We start from the raw sequence: 27,221 nt of genomic DNA, 5'->3' as shown, positions 1-27,221 counted from the left end.
GAGCGCGCGAGATGCACGTCCTGCAACAGGCTGTGGTTGAATGAAGGGGGAAAAAAGTAAAGCAGAAAAATCCAATCAGCAACAGTCGCGGATTAGACTAGTCTGCGTTAGGAATGCTGAAAACCCGAAGTGTTCAGATTCCGTCAGTAGAAGGAGAAGTAGAAAAAGAAAGAGGAATGAAAGAGATGGGAGATGGAAGGAGGATGGAGGATGATGATGATGGAGGAAAGGCAGGGGGAGAGAGACGGAGCAGGAAAAAGCGAGGCGAACAATTCCAGGCTGGGCGCGGTTTCTCGTGCGGATGGCGCCAAGCCTCAGCACGCCTGTTGTTTGCCTGCTGCAACGACATGTAGACTACCAGTCCTGTCAACAAGGAGTGTCTACGGAGTCTTGTTGACATATTAGTAAAAGCTGAAACAGTTCCTACTTATCTACAGATGAGAAATAGATTTTTTGCAGTAAACTCAGGCTCAATTCATCCGTAATCAATTAATTCCCAATCTTAGCAAAAGACCACAATGCGCAAAACAATGCTTCATCCACACACTTATAACTCATAACACGCCTTTGCTCCCATCTCTAAGGTTAAGGTTCGAAATAAAACTCGTAAGGGGAATAGGAAAAGATTCAAAACAGGATCGCGGAGGAGGAGGAAAGTTTGCTACAGCCATGTTCGCAAGTACGTCAAAGAATCACTTGAATCCACGCCATCGCCTCCGAGTTCGATGGACTTTCACAGCCGTCTCGCTGGTTGGAGCGTCTGACGTAGCAACGGCTGTATCGGTGGGCGCCGAGTCCCCCTCAATCTCATCGTCTACCAAGTCTTTCAGTTCCTCCTCGTCCAACTCACTAAGCTCCTCACTCATCCCCCGCATGACATCGCGACCGGTCCAGCGTTCTTCGTGGATAGTCGTTCCGACGGGATCGAATGGTTGCATGTACCATAGAATACCACCCTGTGACAAGGGATGCTGCGGATCACCCTGAAAGCTTGGTGGAGGTGTGAGGAGCCCTTTCTGGGATTCAGCCGGCTGTGCGAGTAGTGGCGGGCTATTGACTTCCTCCTTGCTTGGCTCGGCTTCCTGCTGTGCTTCAGCACTGGTGGGAATTGTTGCCGATGCTGCAGGAGCAATCTGATTTTCCGCCTCCGTCAAAGCCGCCGGAGCAGTAAGTTCAGCGAAATCAGTCATGGGAGTATCCTGTACTGGAGGATTTGGGATAGACTGCTCATTCCCAGCGTCAGGCATGGGAGTATCCTCGGCCGTCTCGGGTAGGGCTGAGGAGGATGATTCCTCTTGAGGCTCGACTTTGGCAGAGATTTCTGCTTTATCGCCGACCTTCTGTTGCATACCATCCGGGACTTCACTAGAAACCTGATTATCGATATGCGTCTCGCCTTCAGCCAACTCTGCAGATTCTTCTTCCACCGATCCTCTTCGGGAGAGGACACTGTTCTCAAACATGAGATCCAGCTCTTTTAGTTCCTTCTCGAAGGGCTTGCGGTTGAGCTCGCTTTCTTTCTTGATCGCATCCTCGAGAGCGGGCTGGATGGCTTTGATGATGCGCTTAGCCAATTTCCTCTTCTCACGCTGTTCAAGAGGGAGCTCAGGAGCGCGCCCGCTGATCTGCATTTGTAACTCAGCAGTGTCCCCGGCAGGTTGAACCCCTATTTCCGACGTGAATATGGAAGCTAGGTCGGCCGAGAAGGCTGCAACTGATGTGTAGTACCGCTGCTGAAGTTTCGTGCGTAGAGAAAGCAGACCTTGTTTGAAAACACCTTTTCCGTCAAGCCTAAGATGCCATTAGCGAGGAAAATTTAACCCTTCGATGACCAGAAAGAGAATACTTACCCTTGAGCTTTGTCATAGATAGGCCAGAGCAGAGGGAAAATAGGAAAGTATACGGTATCCACAATGGATTTCAAAAGTTCCGCATCCTTCAACTTTTCCCGCTCGCGTTTCTTTACTTCATCGCACAGCATCCTGAGCCGATCCAGGTCGTAAGACAATCTTTCACCGAATTCGATGCGTCTCTGGAGCCGCTTGCCGCCACTGACTCCCATGGCGACATAATCTCTTCGTGTCATCTCCATTGACGAGAAGGTTTCTAGTGACAACTGCAATCGTTTCAAAAGAGCTGCTCCTCGTCTGGCCTCGCGTTTGAGTGTCCAGTACTTGCAGGCATCTTCGGCATACTGTTTCCTCTGCCGAACACCAAAGCGTTGAAGAGACGCTACTACAGAATTAAGGACGACCTGAGGAATAACGGGGGCACCTGATGGGAGCTTCCATATCGTCTTTGGTGGACCAATGCGCTTCCTTTTGTTACCACCAACAGTAAGCGTGATGCGCGGGGTATGTGTCCTTTGTCCATCGAGCTCGCCGGGGTCGGCTCCCAAAGGATGGGAAGGCTCCAGCGACAGAGCAGCCGCTTGACTATCACCCCATTGCCTGCCTTGCATTGTGTTGCGGTAATATTCTATTGCATCCGCCGTAGCAGCGTCGGTGCCATGCTCCAAGCGCCAATCGTCAGGGACATGCTTATCACAAAACGCTTTGAGAAGATGAGAGTCCATGATGGCAGGAGCTCCATGGCCGGATTTCATCTTGAGGTAAAGCTGAGCCCGCCGTGCACAGGTAGGATGGAAGGCAACAAAGCAATTTTTGTTGCTGCACTGAATTGAAGCTCCCATTCGCTGCTTGCAGATGTAACAAGTTAGCTTCCAACGGCTTCGGGGAACTTTCTCAACATCAGTCACCGGCTCCATGAGGGAGGGATTGCCAAGGGAGACCTCTGGGATCCATATGGCACAGAGTAGATGAGACCACTTAGAGCTCGTAGTCTGCTTGAAGGCACCCTCCGTGTTCGGGCAGAAGATACAGTTGACGGATCCCCGTCCGATCAGCTGGCACTTCCGACACAGCCATTGCCCCTCGGGAATAAAGGGAACACCGTAACACTCTTGATGCACCGCGAGATCACAGCCATCGCAGAAGACAATAGCATTGGAGTTTTCGCAGTCGCCATCGTCACAGATTGCGCATTTACTGTCTTGTTCCTCACCCGGAGCAGTCGTTTCTCCATTCACGGCTGCTGCGGAGCTTGACCGGGGGCGTTGTGTCTGTGGAGGTTTCGGGTTCGGCTTTGGTATACGCTTTTCCAGAGTATGCCACTCTTTCTCAATTTTTGTCATGGTAATCTCAAAGACAGCCGGTTTGATAGGCTCTAACTGCTCTTCCCTTCGCTTCGCATTGTAGTCTTCCAGCCATTTTTCGTCTTGCTCATCCATGTCATATTCAACTCTGCCAACCGAGGCATTGACTTCTCCATCGCTAGTGGGCAGGTTGATAATATCCAGGTCGTCTTCTTGCGCTCCCTCAGTCATACGAATCATCTGCCGCTCATGACGTACGAAAAGATCGCTTTCTTGGTAGCCCACACTCGCCATCGTCCGGTCCACGTAGTTCTGCTGGCCAACCCCTGGCTGGTCATAGAAGACAAATGGATCCCGCAACCGGAACGAAGGTTTTGGGAGAGTGAGCCTCTCACGGGGGTTTGGACCCGGTGGCGGTATAGCTTTCGGCTGAGGTGTGATACCGAGGGCATTCAGGATAGCCTCAGGACGACGGGGAGGACGACCTGGTTTGCGCTTGATAGGTGAAGGAGACGCGCCACTGGTATGGAGTTTGATAAGCTCCGCTAACGGATCTTTGCTCCCATTAATATCGATACCGTTCAACTGCAATATCTCCGTAATGGGTGTCGACGGAGCCGGACGATCTACTTCCTCCGCGTTGAAAACTGCAATTTTTGCATCGATATCCAGGTCCGGGTGGAACTCCTCCCAACCACGCTCCTCGCGCGGCTTGTACCCGTCTCCCTGCTGCAGGGCCAAAGCGGCGGCGGTCGACGAGCCATACCGACCACGACTCTGCGATTTCTCCCTCCTCAGGCGAGCCGAGGGGGGAGTTGTTGGAACAAGAGGCGGCGGCGGCGGTGGAGGGAGGAGGACTGGTTGTGGTTCAGGTTCAGGTTCAGGTTCGGCTATGGGTTCAGGTTCAGGTTCAGGCTCAGGCTCCGGTTCGGATTCAGGTTCAGGTTCAGGTTCGGGGGCAGGTTCGGGTGCAGGGCGACTTCGTGACGATGAGGTTCGTCTGATGGGGGTTCGTTTGATCTTGGGGGGTTCGTCCACGTCTATTTCGACATATCTTCCTCCACCTCCAGGTCCTCCGGGTATGTATCTTCGTTTCTTGAGAGGGGGGCCTTCGTTGGCTGCAGGGTCTGGCCCCTTGAGGGTAACTTTCGGACCCTTTCGCGAGGCCCTGCCAGCCGACAAGCGATATTTTGATGCAGAATACGGCGCCATCCTAAAGAAAGTTCATGGAAAGGCAGAGACTAGACGGAGGTAGCTTAATAAAGCGTCCCTGAATGGCGGTTCGTTGAGTTCGCCGCTGAGCCTCAAATTTCAAACGTAAAAGATTCCAGGCCACGCCGTGCTTTGCAGAGAAACCAAATCAAACAACATAGGGGCGCAACTCATGGCTTGGAGTATGCATGGAATGAATAGCAACAGCAGTAAATAGAAGGCTCCACGGCCATGACGGGCAACGGCGAGGGGCGACGCGACGGCAACTGGACGTCCGCAATCCACTACTGTCAATGTCTTGGCGCTAACCGCCCTGGGCCACCCTGAGCGGAGACTCCACCCCGGATCAGATATTCCCAAGCAACGCGGAGCTTATCCATCATTCTCACTTACGTCTACGACGGAGCAATCAGCTTGTTCCAGGATGAGTGGTCCCGGTGAAGAACGGTATGCATTCTCACTTCGAATTGTATTCTGTGTTAAACAAGCCAGATCTTTTTACTGACAGGTGTACTTCTAGATGGCGCGGAGGTCGTCCGTACGATCAAAACCGCCAGTCGGGACAAAGACACTCTAATTCGAGGAACATGGGCGCACACAGCGGGAATCGCGGCGGACAGAGCTCAGCTCCCTGGTCGGATTCCCGTGAGCAACTCGCCACCGGGCCGTCTCAGGAGCATGTTCCTGTGCGCGGGTTCAATTCCGCAGAGTTGAAAGCAGCTCTACGGAGAGGTAGGCATTCTCTAGGCATCTTCTCCATTCTGTGGGATCTATACTAACGCTCTCTGGTGTTCAGGCCCAGGAGGTAGTGCCCGCCCATCCAGCCGGAACCTACATATCCGCCACGAGCAGAAGAGTCGCTGACCACCGCACCAGAGCCCAAGCCTTTCTTCTACAGACCAAGTGGAAAAGATGCAAACAACAACCGTGCCAGCGGACCCTGGGGTGCAAAGCGTACGTCATGTTTCCACGGATCTGTCAGAGTTCAACGCTGTTAACACATGGGCAGCCAACACGATGGCAAACGGAAAAGACTTCTTCCTCGAGCTTCGCAAGCAGGTGACCGCGTTGCACCAGGGAGCTACTGTTCCTGGAGGCTGATTCCAAAAGGGATCAGTATTAGCTCTAGGCGAAGAAGAAACATACGGGGCTGGTACCGTTCTCAAGCCGAGTCTGAAGCAAGGCTTCAGGGGCCTCGGATCAGGACGAAGAAACAAGGATATGCTGACTGCTGCTGGCGTTTGCTGGTTATTACTAGAGTGAGCGCCCTGGTCAGTGTGGTACGCGAACTTGGGGTATGCGTTAGGAATTGGGTGGTACCGCTATTCCTTTGGCATCTTCTCCTGTTGTACTGGTAGATGGCTATGACATGAACATATTAAGAAAAGTACATTCAAGGCAAGGATATCGAGAGAATCTTCATGATCCGCATATTGGTCTATAAATACACTGTGCGGAAAACAATGCAATGTATGGTACAGGAGAGAACAGTCTAGTATACAGTATCATGGCCTTATTTTATCATCCACCCATTAGCGCCCAAAAGACCACCGTCCTCAGCGCGCGGATCAAGAGCCCACCTCCTAAGAGCCCTACCACCGAGATCCGTGCTGAAGCCTGCCTCGAACATCTCAATCCCAGCCCACCCAATCATGGCCGCATTGTCCGTACACAAGTACGGCGGCGGCGCAACAATCTCAACATGTCCGAACCCGCGGACATCAAGGAACGACCGCAGCACAGCCATCAGAAACCTATTAGCCGCGACTCCACCGCTAATAACGAGAGTTTTGACCTCTGGGACACCCTTGTTCCGCGCTTTCCGCTGCAGCTCTTCAAGAGCGATGATCGTCCGCGAACCAAGATGCTCGAAGCAGACGCGCATCGCCTCACGGGCTAGAGCAACTCGCTCCTCATCCGAGACGTTCTCGCCGACTGTCTTCTTCGCTCCCATCAATTTGTTGATCATGCTCGGTAAAAACGAGAAGCTGAACTGCAGCTGCCGGGTATTGGCAAAGGGGGACGTGAGGGTCCAGCCCCACGGGGTCGGCTGCTTGATCAGCTCCTCGCCTCGGGTCTTGGGAGCACAGTAGCTGCTCCAGTCGGCGCTGCCGTTGGGAAAGGCAAACCGTTCCAGCAGTTTGCCGTACATTGTAGTTTTGGCTTCGTTGAGGACCGAGGTTGGGAGGATTTCTCGCGCAGCTTTATCGAGAGATTCGCCGATGGCGATATCCGCAGTCGAGGCCATTATAGTATGGTCCGTGATAGAAGTAGATTCGACAAGCATTGAATGACCACCGGAGACAAGTATAGACAGGAAGGGAAACTCGGGGGTTAGAGGTGCGTTGGTAGAGGCGACATCGCTGCCGTATTGCGCCCGGCTCATGGCGGAAATAAGTCGAGGAGTGAGGAGATGAGCTTGCATATGATGGACGCCGACAAATGGGATCTGCCATGCGACGGACAGGCCTTTGCCTGTATCGAGTCCAGTGAAGAGGTTCGCGCGCATCCCAGGCCCGCGCGTGGCCGAGACGAAATCCGGCTTGCGCCGTTGAGAGCCATCTGCCAGTTTTATCCAATTTGATATATCTTCGCCATCTTCTGACACGGGGGGTAGGTGCCGGAGCGCCTTATCGACGAGTTTGGCCAGATTCTCCTGATGTGATTCAAGTGCTAAAATGGGGTGAATGCCGCGATATTCCCTAGTATCTGCCGTCACATTCTCGAGGAAATGGATTCTCGCGGTGGCATCTCGGGATCGGTCTTTTTTCTCGACAATCGCAACTGATGTATCGTCGCTACAGGGAGGACAAACATGAGCGAGATCCAGACTGGTGGTGTAGTCCCACGATAGCAAGAAGACTTACCATGACGTTTCAATGGCGAGGGTAAGAAGTCCTCGATTTCGCGCTGTCAGAATCACTTTTGAAGGACTGCATATTCTCCCACGGAGGAGGGCAGATGCAGATCTCGAAATCAGCATTGGGGTATGTAGTGAAATTGGTCCTTCGGTTTAGCATGGCATGAGGTTGCGCTGCGAAAAACATACCCCGGAACCCGCACGGACCATCCATGCCCTGGAATACAGCCCTAAACGGGTATCAACCCAGCAACAGAGACGATATCTACTAGATACTTTGTGCTACTATCAGCTTAGGTGCTGGTAACATGCTTTGGGGACTGTGGGACATAAAGTAATAATGCCAGCGTATCTCCGTCTACGTCCTACAATCTAGACTTCACCATAGTCTGATCACAACTAACACTTCAGTCAAAGAATGCATTTGGATCGTATCATCACGTCATAAGCCATAATAGTATCTATATACACACTGTTTCACAGGTTGCTCTTTCGCTGAGATCTCATCCAAAAAGCAATCACCGAATCCATGCGTCGCACCGACAATGCAAAATCTGGATTCTTTGCGACGATCCCAAAGTCGGAGCCGGCAGCAGACGCCAGAAAGCACGGCGTCACGAACCCAACTGTCGACCTTACGGTCTGGGTTTTGGCTGATCTGGTGTTGGATTGCACCGTACCACTTCGTTTGATTGGACCTCTCATTCACGCACCATCCAGCGTCGCTCTTCCTTTGACAGTTTCGTGTAGGTGCCGTAATATTCCTCGGGGTTCTCGATTGGCGTCACGCAGTGTACGGTAGGCGTACCTTGGAACTGGATTCGCTTCTCTGCGTGGCTGGTTGCACTGGCCATTGGTTGCTTCTTGAGAATGCTCTTTGATTTACACGAATTGGTGTAACCGTACGATTGCGCTTGAATACTCGAGAAACGCTTTCCGCCCGGGCTTGGGGGAACCGGCGAGTTTGGCGTGCGGGGGAATGGGCCAGGAGACTTGAGCGATAATGAAGGACGAGTAAGGCTCTGCGCGGTCGAAGTGACAACAGACAGCTTGGGTCTCATATTGACGGTAGTGTGTAGTGAAAGATTAACAGACGGTGATTGTTGAGTCTTGACGGAGTATGGTTGAGCGCTCTGAGAGAGAGAGATGGGCAACTTGAGGTGAAGACTTTGATCAACAGAGTCTTCGCAAGATGCAAGTATGTAAAAGTGGCTATTATTGACGAAGTGTAGATCCAAAATAAGAAGGCAAAATATAGTAAATAATGTTTGGACCAGCCAAACAAACCCCTTGTGGGACGAAAATAGAACAGAAAGGACAAAAACGACAAACTGAGACGGAAAGTGTCTGAGGAAGAGAGAGACTCGCAGCAACCCAGGGGTACTGCGCGGCTATATAGTCGCCCACTGCCTAGGAGGGACATGAGATTGGGACGGAGGAGAAAAGAGGGGAAAAGTGAAGAGCGAAAAAGGCGACGACGGGGTCGGGATGTTGACTGCCGGCAGCCAATGATCACCACCAGATCATCGTCCTAAGCGCCAGACACCTGCAGCCAACGCACACCAACAGAGTCCATCACACTTGGGTTGTGATTAGTCGCATTGTAGTAACGAATCATGAATTGATAGCAACGGTGGAAATGCTCTGAAGGATTTCAACCTGACGAATTGGCTGTCTTTCCCATCGACCCCGGCTCAGCACTTCGGCAGAGGTAAGTATAGAGCGAGATTATAGCCAAATGCTTGACCATTGCTTTAGTGGTGATTAATTTAGATCTCTGCAGGAATCGAGTCAATGAATGACAATCATGTTGTTCGGCCGACCATGAGCCATGATCCTTGCCTTCAGGCCTCGACCGTACGAACTGCTACTCCCTCAGAAGAAAAGCAGCTAGGACACCCTCAGAGTTCCCTCTCGGCCATGACAATCACTGACTCGGTTGGATTAACCTTTGTCACGCTCGACACACTACCTGGCCAATCTATTGGTCGTGGCTGGGATACACCTCTCAGGCTACTGGAAAGTTTGATGTTATAGTTACCAATGATTGCAGAGGCCGGACGGTCCTGCACCACAGTCACAATCTGTCTGCAGCCATAATGCTCTCTTCACTCACAGACTGCTCTCTGTGCCCATCACCCCCACTCCTTCAGTATAATCACACTGCAGTGCGAACCTAGAGTTGTGAGCTCAACGCTGACTTTTGGTGACCATCTTGGTGGCCGACGTCTCGGTAGGTTTGAAATCTCAGGCATGTACGACTGGGTTGGTCTTGAGTTTCGTCAGAGCCATCCCAAATACCCTTAACGGAACAAACCGTACAGATAATGTCTAATCTGAACGCATCGTAGATTTGGCAGTATCCTGCGTGCGCAAGAAAAAAGACACGAAGAGACAGGAAAGTGGTTGGTAGGAGTCAATGGCTCTTATTTGACCAAAGTAAGAGAGACAGCCATCGAAATCTTAAAAAGGGAAGAATGACCAACTGACGAATCAATTTTCATACTTCGCCCACTGGTCGACTTTTCGCTACCATCCATCTTTTGGTTTGACCGCTCCTGCTTACTGAGCAGAAAAGGCAGTCGTTGGAAAGCACATGAGATGAGTGTCTTTGCAGGTAAGTGAGGAATGTGTAGCACATTGATGGTTGCCACTTAATCACACAAGGTCAAGGTGCATTAGAGGTAGTGCTGAATGCAGATAGAGGAAGGCATCCATTATCAATAGCAGCAAAGACTTGCGCTCAAGCTTGCCATCACTTTGATATAGTCCTCGTTCATTTGCATTTTGCGAAGAACGATATCTTGCCTAGTGCTGCATTTCTGTATGAGCTCCAGCTTTACCTTGTATGCATGTATCTCTTCCTTTATGCAGCGGGTCTGGAGGTTATGTGTGGCTATAGCCAATTGCTTGCACACAAGTACTGTGTGCAAGGTTGCTATATCAATACTAGATGGAGGACGTGTCTGCAGAGCGCCTGGGAAGCTAGGGAAGCAGACAAATGGGGTGTCTGTTACCCATAATGGCGCCTCAATAAGTACTCAGGCCAGTGGCTTAACGTTTGCCAATGCCCGATTCATCTGTCAGCTTGCCTGGAAGAGATTTTAATTCCTCCTCAGCTGCTGATGGGTCCACTTCTCCCCGAGCAGCAGAAGCCTCAAAATCAAAAATTTTTGCACCGTGTTCCGTCATTAGAAAATTGTACTTATTGAGGTCCCCATGAACAATTCCACATGTATGCAGCAGACGAACAGTTTTCTCGCAATGTTTGAGATTATGTATGTCTGGGATTTTCCCCACAATTTCCTCCATTAGAAAGCCAACTGTTCGTGCTTTTGTTTCCTCATAGACGAAGCCAACAAATTTCGGAGCGAGAGGAAAAGCACTTGATGTTAAAGTAGAATATATCGAAACCTCTTGTTGCAGGGCCGGAATTTCGTGTCTGAATCGTGCGACCTTCAGTATCCACGTTTCACCGTCATACTTTACTCGGGAGATGCGATCGCTGATCCGAGAGACCTTTCTCAGGTCTAAGAAATTGAGAAAGATGGCACCAGGAATACTAAGTTGTTCGAGGTGTAGCCCATGTGGCATGAATTCGTCTGGGGTGCTCTCAATACCCTGGAAGCCTCTCCGAACAGTGAGTGTTTTCCATTCCTCCTTCCACTTGGGAATCTTTCGCAGCTTTGGGATAACTCGATCGCCATCTGTCCTGCAACCACGAGGAATGATGTCCCCATCAAGGATAGAAACATATACGACCCTTGAACTTCTCCTTATTCGATAGTGATAATCATTTTCCTCGAGATCTAGGGACAATACTTCCTGCGTTATCTTCAGTAGAAACTCCGCCGACGAGTTAGATTCAGGATATGCCTCACATCAACACGTGCTGCTGCGACTGGCCGGCTGCGCAGAGGTAGGAGTGAACTCACACTCCTAGAGTGGTATGATATTAAGAGCCATATAGTGGGCCAAATCTGCCATCTAAATGGGTTAGATATGCTGAGCATGCCGACCAAGATAGCTAAAGTGTAGATATGCGACGACGATGCTAAGAGGTTGTCGGGCTTGAGACGTACAAGTTATCCCTTGGGGAAATTAGTAAACATTGTCACGGTACCCCACAAAGTTGAAGGTGCGTCATTGTACCTCTCGTAGGTACTTGTTTAATGCAGATGGTGGAAGATATCTATATCAACAGCAGCTGAGTACCCGGCCACTTGAGTTCAGACTTGCCGCCACATTGATTTATGCCCTGTATACCTATCTCTATTGTTCAGAACAACTTTTTACCGAGGGCTGTCCAGCCATCCACCCTTATCCTTGGTTTTTTGCATTTCTCTCCCTTGTTGTTTGCAGCAAGTCTGGAGGTGACGTCAGCCATAGCCAATTGGTAGCACAGAACTGTCGTGTGCAAGACTGCCTGATCCGCGCTGAGCCGACGGATCTACAACTTAAATATTTATTAGCACTGATCACTCTTAATGATCCTTGAACGAGCCAGCGTGGATCGCAGTCGACAATATCATCATGGGCGCATTGGGAATTATTCTTGAGCCCGCCAGTAAGTCGACCACTACAACATCGACAATCACAACAGACACAATTGACTGACTATTTGTGACTACAGCGATTGTGGCTACATTTACAGCTGGTACCCTCATCAACCGTCGCAAAGAACTCAAGTTCTCGGAGACACCTTGCGTTGAGACACCATTGCTTGAGGACGAAGACTGTGAGGATCTAAAACCAAGGAGGTCGTCCAAGGGGCGCCCCAACATCCAAACTCGAATTCTTGCCCGTTTCCCGTTTCTTATAGAGATATGGTATTGGCTACTTACATATTGGGTACGCCGTCATTCGTTTTCTCCTCCTTGATCTGTGACGCGATTATCTGACAGTGGCTCAGATCTACCAAGGACTGCGCGCGATCTCTGCCCGAGCGATCAGCGGCAACGAAGCCGTTTTTGAGACGGCTAGGCGCCATGCGCATCAAATCCTCAGTCTAGAACATTTCCTCCATATAGATGTCGAGCTACGGGTGCAACGGTTCGTCCTCACTCGCGCGCCTTGGCTAAAGGCTGTTCTCGCTAGAGTATATTACTCGCACATTGTATTGGGCGTCATCTTCCTCGTCTATGGCTATACCTTTTTCCAAAGGGAAAAATACCAAGGAGTCCGCCGCACTCTGGCTCTCGAAAATGTGATAGCATTTACAATCCTCACTCTTTGGCGATGTAGTCCGCCACGACTACTGCCGGAGGAGTACGGCTTCGTCGATATGCTGCATGACAACAGTGCCGGCTCCGCTTGGACACAAAACAAGTTCCAGCTCACAATTGCGGCAATGCCTTCGCTGCATTTTGGTAACGCTGTTTTCATTGCTCTGAGCTTGTTGCGATACAGCCCACACTGGTTCATTCGCCTTGTTGCGCCGCTCTGGCCCGTTATGATGGGCGTGACGATTGTCGCAACGGCAAACCACTTTGTTTTGGATGCCCTCGTCGGTGTTTGCGTGACATTGACGGCGTATAGATTCAATCATGCCATGTTGGTTTTGTTGCCGGTGGAGCGGATACTGTTCAAGTTGCTTCGCATTGAGAAGCCGGAGTAAGAGTGATTCGGAGGCAGTCGATTATATTCTTTCTTTATGTTTTAGGCAACATTATTAGAGCTCAGTCAAGAGGCCATGCGCCGCGTTCTGAAATTATTTTCAGACTAAAGCGTCAATGAAGTCCATGGTCTAACCTTCAATTTCGAGATCCACGAAGGTAGAATATATGTTGTACATACATACTCTAGGAACCGGCTGACAACACCGACAATGACATCGGACACTTCAAGTATCACCAGCCACACAGTGTTACAACACATCAGTAGTCACTTAGCAGCGAAAAGTCGAGATCAAAAGATGCTTGTGTACAACGACGTGCAGAATCTACAGAATATGAACTCCAAGTTGAATAAGGTGTTGATAGTGACGTTATCGATAAGCTAATTCAACTAGTGAATCACCCTGTCTTTATGTACTGCACATCATTAATCCTAGCAGACCTCAACTACGGAGTACCGAGTACTGCTTCTCGAAACTGGGAGATGGATGCCACAGCGTAGATAACACATCTAATCCATCGCACTTTTTCGGCACCCGGACTACTATATCAATTAATCAGATCCAAAGAACATAAGAACCCATGCTGAAGAACTGCACCGAATCGACCGAGCCCTCCCTGCCATGGTGGCCGGTGAGCTCTCTTGGGGAAATCCCGCGTGGGCATAGTCCTACACCCTTGCCTAGTGACCAACTAGCGGGGTTGGATAAGTTGAGAAATCCTTTTTCGTTTAAAAAATCATCGATATATGGAATGTACAATGCATTTGCTTGTGCTTCGTACTCCGCAGCCCTTACGGGATACTTCTAGCAATCACACGACGTATTCCACTCTTCTCCGTACAGTGAGAGAGAGTTATGAGCTGGATTTGGAAATTCTCCAATTCTGGACCCGCTGCACTAATTTACTCCGCACCGAAGACGGAGACGACTCAGACGAGACCAAGACTCGACTCCCACATCGGGCCGAATGTGTGGGCAGGAATATAAATGCGCCAGTCAGACAAGTCAGTGTGTCATGTGAAGACCTCCGATCCCGTGCTTTTCTTCCAGAAACCAGGTAGAAACAAGGGATAATCTGAGTGCCTGATTCTTGGAATAGTCTTCAGTCTACGAGATATCATTCTTTGCAAATTCCATATTCCAGAGATCATTTATACAGGCGTAAATAGTCATCTCGGTTACAGCTATCCTCGGTCGCGAGATCTTTTGGCGGGTTTTTCTCTAGGGTCACCTGCCTCCGATCTGGTTATCGAATCAGTGGATATCGTGCGTTCCGGAGTTTACCGTGGCTCGCCATCAGGAGTACTTCTGCCCCTGGCTCGTGGCATGCGAATGGCTGCGTAGGATGAAGACATGTCCTGCCGCTATAAAAGGTCCGATATAGATCTGTGTGACATGCGGTAGAACATCGAAGAACACTGTAGACATTCCAAGCAGACGGGAGTTGGTTAATGATGAGACTGCGGAGAAGCGACTGGCCTCATGGCCTGAGGCAATAAAGTGTTCGGTCCCAAGTCCGACCACTCACCGGGTAATTTACCCATTCCAGAGGCGGTGAAGCGCTTGTTCCTTTTTCTGTTTTTTTCTTTTGCTTTTTCCTATTCGCGCCTCATTCTTAAGAGCCTGAGAGGCACAGGTCCTCTGAAGGAAAACTTTTTTTAGCCGGCTTATGAGAGAAAGTCAAAGATAGAAAAAAGGATCTCTTCGTAGACAAGATAGAAGGATTTAGAACCACTTCAGATCTGCATTGTATAATTTATTATTTCAACTGCATAAGTGGCAGATCAATCTGTTGTCACCTTGCTCCCCATTTTTTTTGCCCTTCTGTTCTCCCTCTTTGTCCTAGTGATTCTGTTTCTCCACACAGATTGTCTGGTCCCAACCCCTTCATAACCCCGTCCTTACCCACATTGAAGTCTCTCAGACCTCCCTTCTCTTTCGCTTCTTCTTGGATTTTGGATCGTCGAGGCGAATTGGTTGCATTGGCTTAGTGATCTGTGTGTGATATTCGCATGAAACAATGACCGTCAAAGAAGCTGTGAAGGAGTCGTTGCTCGGCAGCTCAGACGAGCCCCGGCTGTCGCAACAGGTGAAGCATCATTTCTTCCACCATGCACGGAAAGATGAAAGCACTGGCGAGTTTTATATGACGGAGGATGACTTTATCAATGCTATTGCGCCAAAGCATGAGGATTATGTGAGTTTTTGCGGCCTGTTCTTCCCTCTGATTCTTTGCCTGTTATGCCATGTGTCATCGCGCTGGTCCTCCGCGGGTGAATATGACTAACAAGCTTGCTTTTTGCAATTGACAGCACAAAATCAAGCGCGAACACTATGGACTGCTCTTCCGAGTCGCCGACAAGCGAAGAGCCGGTAAAGTCACTCTCAGTGACTGGGCGACCTTCGAGAACCTCCTGACGAAACCCGACGCCGAATATGAGATTGCTTTCCGACTCTTCGATCTGGATGGAACGGGCACGGTCAAGTGGGAGACATTCAAGGACATATACAATATGAACAAGAGCAGGGATAGTATACCTTTCGATTGGAATTCGGAATGGGCTTCCTTGTACTCCGGACGAAGCAAGGCCCGGCATGACATGACATACCCCCAGTTCGCTCAGATGCTCCGAGGATTGCAGGGCGAGCGCATTCGGCAAGCTTTCCACATCTTCGACAAGGATGGTGACGGTTACATCGAGCCTGAAGATTTCCAGCGGATCATCCTCGAGACCTCGAAACACAAACTGTCGGATTACGTCCTGGAGAACCTTCCCAGTCTGTGCAACATCTCCGCGGGCACCAAGATCTCCTACGCTACCGTTCGTGCTTTCCAGAATATCATGCGCGAAATGGATATGATCGACGTTATTGTCCGCGAAGCCACCCAGAAGAGCGAAGATGGCAAGATCACGCGCGCCGACTTCCTCAACGAAGCTGCTCGCATTACCCGATTCTCCCTTTTCACACCAATGGAGGCAGATATCCTATTCCATTTCGCCGGCCTCGATGCGCCTTCTGGCCGGTTATCCCAGAAGGATTTCGCCAAGGTCATTGATGCCTCCTGGCGTATGCCTTTGGCCCTGGCTGGACAGGCTGTCTCCACCGCAACAACTACCGCTCAAGTCGCCGCTGAAAAGACTCGGTCGGTGTTGCACAGCGTTTTGGAATCGGTCCACCATTTCGCGCTTGGCAGTCTTGCAGGTGCTTTCGGTGCCTTTATGGTTTACCCCATCGATCTCGTCAAGACACGCATGCAGAACCAACGTTCGACGCGTGTTGGCGAAAGACTGTACAACAACTCACTTGATTGTTTCAGAAAAGTCATTCGCAATGAGGGCTTCCTCGGCTTGTATTCCGGGGTTCTGCCTCAGCTGATCGGTGTTGCTCCGGAAAAGGCCATCAAGCTGACCGTGAACGATCTCGTCCGTGGCCACTTCACCAACAAGGAAAACGGCAAGATCTGGTACCCCTATGAGATTCTCGCTGGTGGTACTGCTGGTGGTTGCCAAGTTGTAAGTTCTGTTGAGATCTCGCCCACTCTGGAATCCTGCTCTAACTCGCCTTTTTATTAGATCTTCACAAATCCCCTTGAGATTGTCAAGATCCGCCTGCAGGTTCAGGGTGAGATTGCCAAGACTGTTGAGGGAGCTCCCCGGCGCTCCGCTATGTGGATTGTGAAGAATCTGGGTCTGGTGGGCTTGTACAAGGGTGCCAGCGCTTGCTTGCTCCGTGATGGTAAGAATGAACCAATGCGCTCCTTCTACTTTTGTGAATATGCTTTCTGACAGTTTCGGACTCTAGTTCCTTTCTCTGCCATCTACTTCCCCACATATGCCCATCTGAAGAGCGACGTTTTCGGCGAGACTCAAACACACAGACTCGGCATTGTGCAGCTGCTCACTGCCGGTGCCATTGCCGGTATGCCAGCGGCTTATCTTACCACACCCTGCGATGTGATCAAGACCCGTCTGCAGGTTGAAGCTCGCAAAGGAGACGTTCGTTACAATGGCTTGCGGCATTGTGCGGCCACCATCTGGAGGGACGAAGGTTTCAGAGCCTTCTTCAAGGGTGGTCCTGCTCGTATCGTTCGTTCGTCACCGCAGTTCGGTTTCACCCTGGCTGCCTATGAACTGCTGCAGAAATGGCTTCCCATGCCCGGAACTCACGCTGATGTGTCTCCCTCGGGACAAGTTGAACCCGGCGTTGGGTTACAGAGTGCCAAAGCTCCTCTCCCTTATCTGAGGTCAAGGAACGCTCTGAAGCTCCTCCTCGACCTCGACGAGAACATTGGTCGCGTCTATATCCCTCAGGCCGATAAATGGCCCAAATTCCTCCAGCCGTCGAAGCAATGATTTGCATTGTCCTGTTTTCATAGCGATCATTTGGCTTTCTTTTGTCTCCTGCGTTGACTTGAAAATATATTATGTTTCTGTATTTTCACAACCGTCTTTCTTGATTCACGTGGGTTTGGTTTGGCCGGGCGAAGATCACGCATAATTTTTCTTCTCTTTTGTTCATACAGGAACCAGATTACATTGCACATGTACCAAAAGCAGATAGACTGGAAAGAAGGTCATATCATTCCTAGCATGCAACTATATTCAATGTCAAGCACGAGATTTTGCCTACTTTGTTATCTAGAAAGGCCTCGCTCACGCGAGATATAATCAGAAAATTGACCCGAATAAGACCATAGCCGGATAGGCTATCACAGAGAACTACACCTTATTCTCGGAAATTTGAGGGTGCTATCATGAGTCATAATTCCTCCTGTTGCCTACGCCTACAAGATTGTCGATGGTTGCCTGTTGAGTTCCCCAGATCGATGATAAGATAAGCTGCTGAGATCGGAGCACGTGATATTATCCACTTTTTTTTTTTTTCATAGACTGCAGTGGACCCGCCGCAACCTTTCTTTCTCTCTTTTTCTCTTCCCCCCCTTCCCTGGTTTTTACCAGGAGGGCTACCATTGAATAATACAGTCTGATCTCAATTAGCCAAGATGAAGTACGTTCTGGTCTCTGGAGGTAATGATCTTTCCGTGTCTTTCTCCATGACGCTTTCGTTGATTCTTGGCAGGTGTCATTTCTGGTGTTGGCAAAGGCATCATCGCCAGCAGTTGCGGGTTGCTACTCAAGACTGCTGGTTTGGCCGTTTCGAGTATCAAGATTGATCCTTACCTCAATCCGGATGCCGGTCTTATGAACCCTCTAGAGTTGGTCTCACCTAGTATGCTCACCTTGATTTCTGGACTTGACGTTGACGCATCAAAGACACGGAGAATGTTTCGTTCTCGACGACGGCGGTGAGGCCGACCTCGACCTCGGAAACTACGAGCGCTATCTCGGAGTCACTCTCGGGCGGGATAACAACATCACCACTGGAAAGATCTACCAACACGTCATTGAGAAGGAGCGTCGCGGCGATTACCTGGGAAAAACAGTTCAGATCGTGCCACACCTCACCAACGAGATTCAAAACTGGGTGGAACGGGTTGCCAAGGTTCCTGTGGACGAGTCAGGGCGGGAACCCGACGTTTGCATCATCGAGTTGGGAGGTACTGTTGGAGACATTGAAAGTGCACCTTTTGTGGAGGCCATGAGCCAGCTCCAACGGCGGGCCGGCAAGAACAACTTCCTGGAAATCCACGTCAGCTACGTTCCTCTGATTGGCTCGGAGCAAAAGACCAAGCCCACCCAGAGAGCCATCAGCGATGTTCGCAGTGCTGGTCTCAGGCCGGATCTGATCGCCTGCCGCTGCGAAACCCCTCTTGAAGAGAGCACTATCCAGAAGATCGCCAATGCCTGCCAGGTGGAGCGGGATCAGGTTGTCGGAGTTCACAACGTGTCGACCACTTATCAGGTACCCATTCTCCTGGAGAAGCAGGGCTTCCTCAACACCATCAAGGAACTGTTGCACATTGACTCGGTTCCGAAGGATCCCAAGCTCATCGAGCAGGGTAAGGTGATTTGGCAGGAATGGCAAGGTCTTGCCATTAGCCAGGACCGTGTGTTTGAGACTGTCTCTATCGCCCTTGTCGGCAAGTACACCACTTTGCATGATTCATATATGAGCGTGAGCAAGGCGCTCGAGCACTCTGCCATGCATTGCAAGAAGAAGCTTGACCTCATTTGGGTCGAGTCCTCTCACCTGGAGGATGAGCACAAGGAGACAAACCCGGCCGAGTACTACAAGGCATGGCACTCGGTTTCAACCGCCAACGGAATTCTGGTTCCTGTAGGTTTTCCCCGTATATACTTTATGAATGGCTCTAATGTTATGTTCAGGGCGGTTTCGGCGAGCGTGGTACCGAGGGTATGATCAAGAGTGCCCAATGGGCCCGTACGAACAATGTTCCTTACCTGGGTGTTTGCCTGGGTATGCAAGTGGCCGTGATCGAGTACGCTCGCAATGTGTGCGGCTTGACTGGCGCTGGTAGTGAGGAGTTCCACGAGAACTGCGAGCACTCTGCTATTGTTTACATGCCTGAGATCGACAAGACCAAGATGGGAGGCACCATGCGACTCGGCAAGCGGGCCACCCACTTCCAGCCCGGCACCGAGTGGTCCCGTCTGCGGAAGCTGTACGGAGATAAGCAGGAGATCTGGGAGAGACACCGTCACCGTTACGAGGTTAACCCCGAGCTCGTCGACCAGCTCGAACAGGCTGGTCTAACTTTTGTCGGCAAGGACGACAGCGGCAAGCGTATGGAGATTATCGAACTCAAGGACCACAAGTGGTTCGTCGGTGTGCAATTCCACCCCGAGTATCTCAGCCGAGTCCTTGCGCCCAGCAAGACCTTCCTGGGCTTCTTCGCTGCCTCGGCCGGCTGCCTTGAGGAGATCACCGAGGTGTTCAAGGATCGTCACGATTTGAGCCACCGAGAGATGAAGATCCCTCTCCACTAAATAAATATGGCGCGGCTGATGCCGGTAAAAGGCATCAGCTGGTTGTTGGGTTGGTTATTTCATGTTTGTTTCTGGCGTTTGGCAGACTAAAGAGTAACGTGGATCAATGTATGAGAGACAAATAGAACTATGCCTGCATTGCTGGAATGGGCCCAGCTAGTATAATAGCTACAAAATGATACTCCGTCCTCGCGTCATGCTCGCGACGGCAATCATCTCAGTCCACGCTATCACATTATACACCCCTATCACAATCACCAATATCAACGCGATCCGTAGAGCAGTACTCCGTACAAGCACATAGCGCCAAGACCGTCTCACGCACCACAACATCAATATACGCGTCTAGTCAATATCAACCACGTCCACAGCACGAGAACCCAACCACATCCAGCCTAGAATTGATCAGACCTGGAAGCAAAATGACCACCCTCAACATCACAAACCCCGACGAATTTCTCACCCAATTCAACGAAGCCCTCAATGCCGCGCCCTCGTCGCGCCTACGGCATATCATCCGCGACGTATGCAGGCTTCTCCCGGCTGCTCTCCCAATCGTCTCTGATTGCCTCCTTGTCAGCGAGGAGCAGGTCCCAGGGCCGGATGACTCTGGCTCTGAGTCTGGATCTGGGTCTGATCCCGAAGTAAACGCAAACATAGAAACAGCTCAACCAGCGTCAGCCGAGCCCAAGCCTAAGCCCGCAACACCTAAGTCGAAGAAAAGGGCTAGGGCCAGTGTCAGGCCGCGGTATGCAGTGTGTGCAAACTGCGAGGTTGAGTACGACGTTACGAAGAACTCGCGGGGTAGTTGTTATTTCCATCCTGGTATATATGTTGTATTTCCTTGTGGGTTGCGATTGCTAATGCTAGTTGCAGAGGAGGCTGTACAGGATGAGGAGTACTGGGGTCGTATTGATCTCTGGGAGGATGAGGAGATTGACAATGAGGAGCACCGGGAGGATCATCCAGAGGGGTTTATCTATAGGTGTTGTGGGAAGTACTATGGGGAGGACGGGTGTAAGGTTGGATGGCATGAGGAGGAGGCGAGGGATCGGAAGAGCAGGAAGATTCGATCTGCTTTCACTGAATTAGAGGTTGTGTAGGTCCTGTATAGTTTGGACTGCTTCTAGTGTTACTCAGAGGTTGAGATGATGGGATTGATATGGCTGAAGACCTGAGGCCACCAAGAAAGCAGGCTATGACAAATACTCTCCGATATTTGCCAGATTGAAAATAGCAGACACACCGTACCTGGCTGCTTCATTCGTCGTGATCCAAGCAGCTTCCTCCCCATGCGTAAAGTACTCCGGCGGCGCAGTCTCAACCACCCTCCAGTCATGATCCTCCGTATACCCGTCCGTATGGAAAAACTGGTCCCACGCTGCGCGAGCCAGCTCCTCGCTCTTCAGCTGGTCGGCCGCAAACGCCGTAAGCGTCGAATGACTCTGTCGCCAGGTCGCATGATCCGGGAACTCGAACCCGAATTCCCTACGCTGGACTTCAGCGCCTCCATTATATGCTTTGCAGTAGGACAGCCACACGGCCATAAACCTATCTACAGTGGCCGGGTGCGCATCACGCACGTAGTCCAAAACCTCCGCGAATATCTCCGGAAAGCCGAAGAGCATGGAGAGATGGGAGATGGAGTACTCGGGCGTGGGAGGGGGACATTCGCGGATCTCGCCCGTGGTAGGGTTCAGCAGGATAGCATTGTTGCCGATGCCGTGTTTCAGGCGCGATATGCCGTCTAGCAACTTGATCAAGAGATCACGGCAGTGCTCCCAGCCCTCAGTCCGTCGTTCCCAGGCCGTCAACCATGCTGCGGCGAGGGCACCACAATCAAGGCCGATGTTTGTCATGGCGAAACCCTCGGGGATATCAGCGTGCGCTTGCACCTTGCGGTGCGAGTCGAGAGTCAGGAGGGCGTATTGGCAGTCCTGCAGCTCGGAGATCAAATCGCCGATGCGCTCATCGCCAGTCAGATAATAGTATATCCGTTTGTAGAGCACATTCGAGATCCGCAGCTGCTTTGAACTATCGCTGAAATGCTGGACGCCGTGCCGCGTGCCGAAACCCTTGAACCGGCCTGCGTGGTAGGTGTCCACCTCGCTAGTGTGTCGGGTCATTGCCTCGGCCATTTTGAACACGTCTGCGCGGCCAGTATGCAGGAAGTACAGCCATAGCCATAGATCGGTCGACAGCTCCGAGTTGTCCCAGGCGAAGCCGCCGACGTCGTAGCGCCAGGCGTGCCGGTAGGGGTCGTACGTGTGCTGCACGTCTCCGTGGTCCCAGAAGCCGTACCAGCGGTGTTGCTCTACCTGTTTCTGGTAGTAATTGAACAAAAGGTCGAGGTTGCGCTCGATGGCAGCTTCTTGCGGTGATGCGGGTGGTTCGTGCGCGGGCGACCAGCAGCCATGGAAGACGCCGGTGGAGTGCATGTACTCGGCTGTTGGGACAAGACGGGGAGGATTCCTAACGAGAGCCGAGAAAGAGCTGAGTTCCTGGTTAGAAGGGGTGGATGCGTACGGCATGAGGAAAAATTGGTTCGTCCTGCCGATACCGTTGGCAGTGGCAAAGCCCGGCTCGTAGTCTTCGTACGTGACGTCGAGCGCGTGGAGCTGTTTCTCGTATGAGTCCAGTCCCAGGCCATCATGGTAGGGGGAAGTATCAAGTGGTTCTGCAAGAGGAGAATAGAGCCAAACGGTGATCGTACCCTCGCTTTGGGTGAGCTCGGTCAGGTCAAGCTGAGTCGGGTACCGTTCCCAGAAGTCGGACATGCCCACGGCGATGCCGCCGTGTCTGACTGAGCCTAGATACACGGTTCCATCTGCGTGACCACCGCCGGTTACCTTGACCCACGAGCAGCCCTTTTTCGTTCGTTTCTTGATGGTGAAGCCGTCGGAGGATAGCTGCGAGAGTGTGTAGGAGTCAAATGACGGAATGTACGAGAGACCTTGGTGGAGATCAGTCTTGGACCACTCTTCTTGCTTGAGAGTGACAGCCCGTCCTGCTGTTTGATCGATCCTGTTGGTGACTGTTGGACCGTGCCGTAACCCAGACAATCCTTGGACTTCTTCCTTGAGGATGCCTCCATTGGACCCTGCAAAACGTACGTGCCGGTTATAGAGCTCTGTATTCTCCAAAGGGACTGAGAAACGGATTCCCAGTGAGGTTAGAGGCTCATCTGCATCTATATCGTGGACGAAAGAGTGCAGGATCTTGACGGGTAACGCGTCGGAGTATATATAGACGCGCACATCGAACGGGAGGTGCTCAGAGTCAGGAGAGGCCATTGTCCCGGAGACTTTGATGACTGTTCTTGAGTTCGTAACATTCTCCACTCCAACCTTGCTGACAATGGTCGAATACTCCTTGCCATTAATGGACGCGACGAGTGTGGCGCCAGAACACAGAGCGTGGCCACGCAGCGAAAGGCTTTCGAACAAGGACGAATTCCCTGAGCGTGCAAATTCGACCTGCAACCCAAGGGGCGTAGTGACTGTGATGCTATCCCCTTCCTCGATGAAGACACGACCATCGGTGTCCTTAGATTTGGAGGTGCCCTTGACTGTGTACTCCTCACTGTACCCAACGTGCCCAGCGATCGAGTGTGCCGTCCATTTGAGCGACCCGTCTGCCCAGTAGGCTATTTCTCTCGAGTCTATAGCATATTCCCGACCATTTTCTTCAATGACAAAAGACTGACCTGGCTGATACAGACCCTTTGGCCAAGGCATACCAAAGGAGACTCCACTTGCCAGCGAATCCTGGCCATAGTTAGTCAGCCACCGCAGATTGCCCGTCATTGTTGATTAACCGTCGGTGGACGATTGACACTTTGACTCTGTTAATACGAGGTGGTCATCTGGCGAGACAAAGAGGTGCCTTATTCACTTGTAGTCGTCCTGATCGGCCTATTTCCTCCCGGGGAAAGGAACAAATCTCCGCGGCCCCTCTCGTTCTAAGTCGTTCATATAGGATGATGCGTTACTAGCTTTTGTGGCTCGTTCTTTTCGGGGTTTTACTGTGCCGAAGGATGTTTCCCCGCAAAGTCTATCATGCATCGCTCCACTTCCCCGGATTCCACCATAGAGAAGGACGGAAAGCCACAAGGAATGGGCACAGAGAAGGGTCACAAGCTTCTACTTGGCGAGGCTTATAAGAAATGGCCTCCCTTGGCTTCTTGGACAAATGTCGTGCTCGGTTGACATCTTCGCGTATACAAAATGGCCGCTCACCAGGAAGACGTGACAGATCCCACCACCGTTACGGTGATCCGGGAAAAAGACGAGGAACACTATGTCGTGGCCGAAGACATTGTCAAGGGCGCGCAAAAGGCCACGGACGATGAGCACGCCATGGGCCTGAGGGAGGGTCTGCGCAAGTACCCCAAGGCGGTCTTCTGGTCCATCTGGTTCTCGTCTGCACTCATCATGGAAGGCTTCGACCATTCCTTCGTCAGCGGGTTCATGGCTTTTCCGGCTTTCCAGAGAAGATATGGTGTTCTCACCAAAAACGGGTCCTACCAGGTTCCAGCAAACCTCCAAGCCGCCGTCAGCAACGGAGTCAATGCGGGAGAGATTGTCGGCCTTCTACTTAATGGTCTTCTGTGCGATTGGTTCGGCTACCGCTGGCTGATGATGGGCTCGCTCTTCCTCATGGCGTGTTTTATTTTCCTACAATTCTTTGCAACCGACATCTACATGTACATCGGCGCGGAAGTCCTCTTGGGTCTACCCTGGGGAGTCTTCCAGACGATCACGACCACCTACGCGGCCGAGGTATGCCCCAACGTGCTGCGTCCCTATCTGACCATGCTGGTCTCGCTGGCCTGGAGTATCGGTTACCTCACGGGGACCTGCGTCCTGCGTGGGTTCCTGAGCATGTCTGGCGAATGGGCGTACCGCATCCCCTTTGCCCTGCAATGGGCTCTACCTATCCCCCTCGCCATCGGCATCTACCTCGCCCCAGAATCGCCATGGTGGCTAATCCGCAAGGGTCGCACCGAGGACGCTACCAAGTCACTGCGCCGGCTGCGTACCAAAGACGCAAGCGAAGAGGAGATAGCCGACACGCTCGCCATGATGCTGCACACGGTCAAGATCGAGGACGAGATGAACGCGTCCAGCTCCTACTGGGATCTGTTCAGGGGCGTCGACCGCCGCCGCACGGAAATCACCGTCTTCACCTACCTCATCCAGGAACTCTGCGCCCCGCTGGTGGCCTACATTGTCTATTTCCTCGAGCAGTCGGGCCTCGATCCCTCCTCATCCTTCGACTTTGGTATCGGCGAGTATGCACTAGCCATCGTGGGGGTCTGCGTTGCGTGGTGTCTGGTCCCGCGCGTGGGGCGCCGCACCCTCCTCCTCTCTGGAACCTTCTTCATGACCGCGACAACTATCCTTATCGGCTTTTTGGGGATCGTCAGCCGGAAGTCCCATCCCAAGATCGGATACGGCATCGGTACCATCCTGCTGATCGAGTACTTTGTCTTTTTCATTACTATCGGTCCCATTATCTACACCATCGTCACGGAAATCCCGTCGAACGCTCTGCGGACGAAGAGCGTCGGCCTCGCGCGAGCGCTTTATAACGTCGGTGTCTTGGTGTATGGCCAGCTGGCGCCGCGTATGATGCAGCAGGCGGCATGGGACTGGGGCGCCAAGTGCGGGTTTTTCTTTGGGGGCATCATGGGGCTCAGTCTTGTGTGGGCGTACTTCCGGGTCCCGGAGACGAAGAACCGGACATTTGCAGAGGTGGATATCTTGTTCAAGAACAAGGTTCCCGCGAGGAAGTTTCCTGAGACAAGGGTTGATCTTGCGAGTGAGGAGGTCAGAGAGGAAGACTTGTAGCTGATAGCTTCATTAGTCAATGCAAGGATGTTCTTCAGCATTGCAGGAGTCAAGGCAGGAGCAACGCCCTACTCTTATACGCGTAAGCTAATTTATACGATGAGCTCGATGCGGGAGACAACTGCCAAAAGCATTGTGGGCCATATGACGTGCGTGCAGCGAGTCACTGACAGGTGCAGTGAGCCAGTGACATCAAGGCAGAGGATCGTTTACCGTTTGAGAGCCTCCTGAAGGAGCTAATACTGTCTCGAAGAGGACGATGAGAATGAGCCAATCGTGGCAGTGTCGGGCCTTGATCAACCAGTGCTCAAACGGGGAGATTCCTTTGGTCCTTCAGATCCTTCTGACTCTTCATATGATTCAAGGTATGTTTCAAGGTAGCCTTCAACGGATGCCCGATGGAGTAATAATTGCTCGCAGAGAGGTATAAGGCAGCACTCAACCAGGCATTCTCGCCCTGTCATGACAAGCAACAAACCTACTTTGTCAACTTCTGCCTCTTGGTTGAATCGAATTGCCACATTTGCGAGTCACGACGATTGTAATCATAATACTAGCACAATGGAATGGAGGAGTTAACTCAGGGTCCTCACATGCTACGCGTACTGCTATGTAACTAATTACTGCTGTCAACAGCCAATTACTAGGACGGCCCCTGTCCTCTAGGCTTTACAGTGTCTCCCAATGAGGCAACATAAGAAGTCCATCTAATTGAATCTAGCGAGCGTGGAAGCGAGAGATTCCAAACTGATCTAATCAAACCGTAATGGAAAGCAGCATCCATCTCCGTCATCAAACCAACACATACTCAATGTGATTATCTAGTTGCAGGTGCAAACCTTCTTGTCGGAGCACTGACCACCAGGCTTTCCGATGTAGCTGCAGTGATCCTCACAGCAGAGTCCACCCCAAGGGTCAGGGAAGCTGCAGCAGATACTGCGCTTATCCAAGGTGACATCTCTAGTATCCACCTTCTTCACAACATCCTCGATACCCATGTTGTTCAGGACGTCGCGCAGGGGCTCGTCTCCGTCAATCACCTCATCGCTGCGCTTGTTGTTCGGGTAGCAGGCGCAGATATCGTAGCCGGGGCAGCCATCGCGGGGGAGGCAGCGGCCACCGTGGGGGTTACCCTGGCGCACGCAGACGTTGTTGCAGGTGGAGTCGCCGCCGAGCATGCAGGAGATGGAGTTGTGGCAGAGGGCTGAGGCGAGGGTGGCGCTCGCCAGGAGGGGAGTGACGATGGTGGTGAAACGCATTGTGGTCTTTGTGGTGTTAGTTTGGTAGTAGATATGGGCTTGAAGCCGCTCGCACCTTATTGCTTCGGAGAATGTAGACTTGATAGAGTAGACTTGATAGATCGGGTTGTTGCTTGTGGTGAGAAGGCGAGAATGCCCTGGTTGAGGTGCTGCCTTTATACCTCTCTGCCAGCAATCATTACTTCTTCCGGTATGTGTAGAAACTCGTATTCACCCTCATGAAGTGCCTTCATTCAGTATCTGAGTCTCCTGGACTCCTTGCTGAACGCATGTTGCGTTGACTAAGATCTTCATCGACATGACGTTGGGTAGAGCACCTCCTCGTATTTGCCCGAATCAGTATATCGAAGCCATTC

The 27,221-nt window shown here is 51.5% G+C and overlaps 10 protein-coding genes across 10 annotated transcripts; 6 read left to right on the top strand and 4 right to left on the bottom strand.

The window, feature by feature from the left end:
• Nucleotides 1-692: 692 nt before the first annotated feature.
• On the bottom strand, nt 693-4,366 carry ALT_3109 (putative PHD finger domain protein; the record flags this gene model as incomplete). Its single annotated transcript, XM_033557686.2, has 2 exons — nt 693-1,791; nt 1,851-4,366. 2 exons carry the CDS (start codon nt 4,364-4,366, stop codon nt 693-695), a joined length of 3,615 nt encoding a protein of 1,204 aa, XP_033413577.2.
• A 587-nt stretch (nt 4,367-4,953) lies between these two features.
• Nucleotides 4,954-5,467, top strand: ALT_3108 (uncharacterized protein; the record flags this gene model as incomplete). Its single annotated transcript, XM_089599494.1, has 3 exons — nt 4,954-5,098; nt 5,219-5,320; nt 5,376-5,467. 3 exons carry the CDS (start codon nt 4,954-4,956, stop codon nt 5,465-5,467), a joined length of 339 nt encoding a protein of 112 aa, XP_089456237.1.
• A 412-nt stretch (nt 5,468-5,879) lies between these two features.
• Nucleotides 5,880-8,287, bottom strand: ALT_3107 (N(6)-L-threonylcarbamoyladenine synthase family protein; the record flags this gene model as incomplete). Its single annotated transcript, XM_033557683.2, has 4 exons — nt 5,880-7,228; nt 7,290-7,456; nt 7,700-7,884; nt 7,940-8,287. The coding sequence occupies 4 exons, from the start codon at nt 8,285-8,287 to the stop codon at nt 5,880-5,882; spliced, it is 2,049 nt and encodes a 682-aa protein (XP_033413574.2).
• Nucleotides 8,288-11,759: 3,472 nt separating this feature from the next.
• On the top strand, nt 11,760-12,843 carry ALT_3106 (phosphatase PAP2 family protein; the record flags this gene model as incomplete). The annotated part of the gene is made up of 3 exons (XM_033557682.2): nt 11,760-11,793; nt 11,860-12,077; nt 12,139-12,843. 3 exons carry the CDS (start codon nt 11,760-11,762, stop codon nt 12,841-12,843), a joined length of 957 nt encoding a protein of 318 aa, XP_033413573.2.
• A 2,020-nt stretch (nt 12,844-14,863) lies between these two features.
• On the top strand, nt 14,864-17,198 carry ALT_3105 (citrin; the record flags this gene model as incomplete). Its single annotated transcript, XM_033557681.1, has 4 exons — nt 14,864-15,040; nt 15,156-16,358; nt 16,419-16,581; nt 16,648-17,198. 4 exons carry the CDS (start codon nt 14,864-14,866, stop codon nt 17,196-17,198), a joined length of 2,094 nt encoding a protein of 697 aa, XP_033413572.1.
• A 650-nt stretch (nt 17,199-17,848) lies between these two features.
• On the top strand, nt 17,849-19,754 carry ALT_3104 (putative CTP synthase; the record flags this gene model as incomplete). Its single annotated transcript, XM_033557680.2, has 4 exons — nt 17,849-17,873; nt 17,926-18,061; nt 18,120-19,083; nt 19,134-19,754. The coding sequence occupies 4 exons, from the start codon at nt 17,849-17,851 to the stop codon at nt 19,752-19,754; spliced, it is 1,746 nt and encodes a 581-aa protein (XP_033413571.1).
• Nucleotides 19,755-20,176: 422 nt separating this feature from the next.
• On the top strand, nt 20,177-20,857 carry ALT_3103 (uncharacterized protein; the record flags this gene model as incomplete). The annotated part of the gene is made up of 2 exons (XM_089599493.1): nt 20,177-20,558; nt 20,631-20,857. 2 exons carry the CDS (start codon nt 20,177-20,179, stop codon nt 20,855-20,857), a joined length of 609 nt encoding a protein of 202 aa, XP_089456236.1.
• Nucleotides 20,858-20,950: 93 nt separating this feature from the next.
• On the bottom strand, nt 20,951-23,560 carry ALT_3102 (polysaccharide lyase family 26 protein; the record flags this gene model as incomplete). Its single annotated transcript, XM_033557678.2, has 1 exon — nt 20,951-23,560. The coding sequence occupies one exon, from the start codon at nt 23,558-23,560 to the stop codon at nt 20,951-20,953; it is 2,610 nt and encodes an 869-aa protein (XP_033413569.2).
• A 420-nt stretch (nt 23,561-23,980) lies between these two features.
• On the top strand, nt 23,981-25,606 carry ALT_3101 (putative MFS alpha-glucoside transporter; the record flags this gene model as incomplete). The annotated part of the gene is made up of 1 exon (XM_033557677.2): nt 23,981-25,606. One exon carries the CDS (start codon nt 23,981-23,983, stop codon nt 25,604-25,606), a length of 1,626 nt encoding a protein of 541 aa, XP_033413568.2.
• An 821-nt stretch (nt 25,607-26,427) lies between these two features.
• On the bottom strand, nt 26,428-26,865 carry AfusinC (Defensin domain protein; the record flags this gene model as incomplete). Its single annotated transcript, XM_033557676.2, has 1 exon — nt 26,428-26,865. One exon carries the CDS (start codon nt 26,863-26,865, stop codon nt 26,428-26,430), a length of 438 nt encoding a protein of 145 aa, XP_033413567.1.
• Between the last annotated feature and the right edge of the window lie 356 nt (nt 26,866-27,221).

This window comes from Aspergillus lentulus (assembly GCF_001445615.1).
Source record: "Aspergillus lentulus DNA, contig: Alt05, strain: IFM 54703, whole genome shotgun sequence".
NCBI lineage: Eukaryota > Fungi > Ascomycota > Eurotiomycetes > Eurotiales > Aspergillaceae > Aspergillus > Aspergillus lentulus.
Note: the sequence above shows the minus strand (reverse complement) of the source record. Positions and strands in the feature narration are given on the sequence as shown.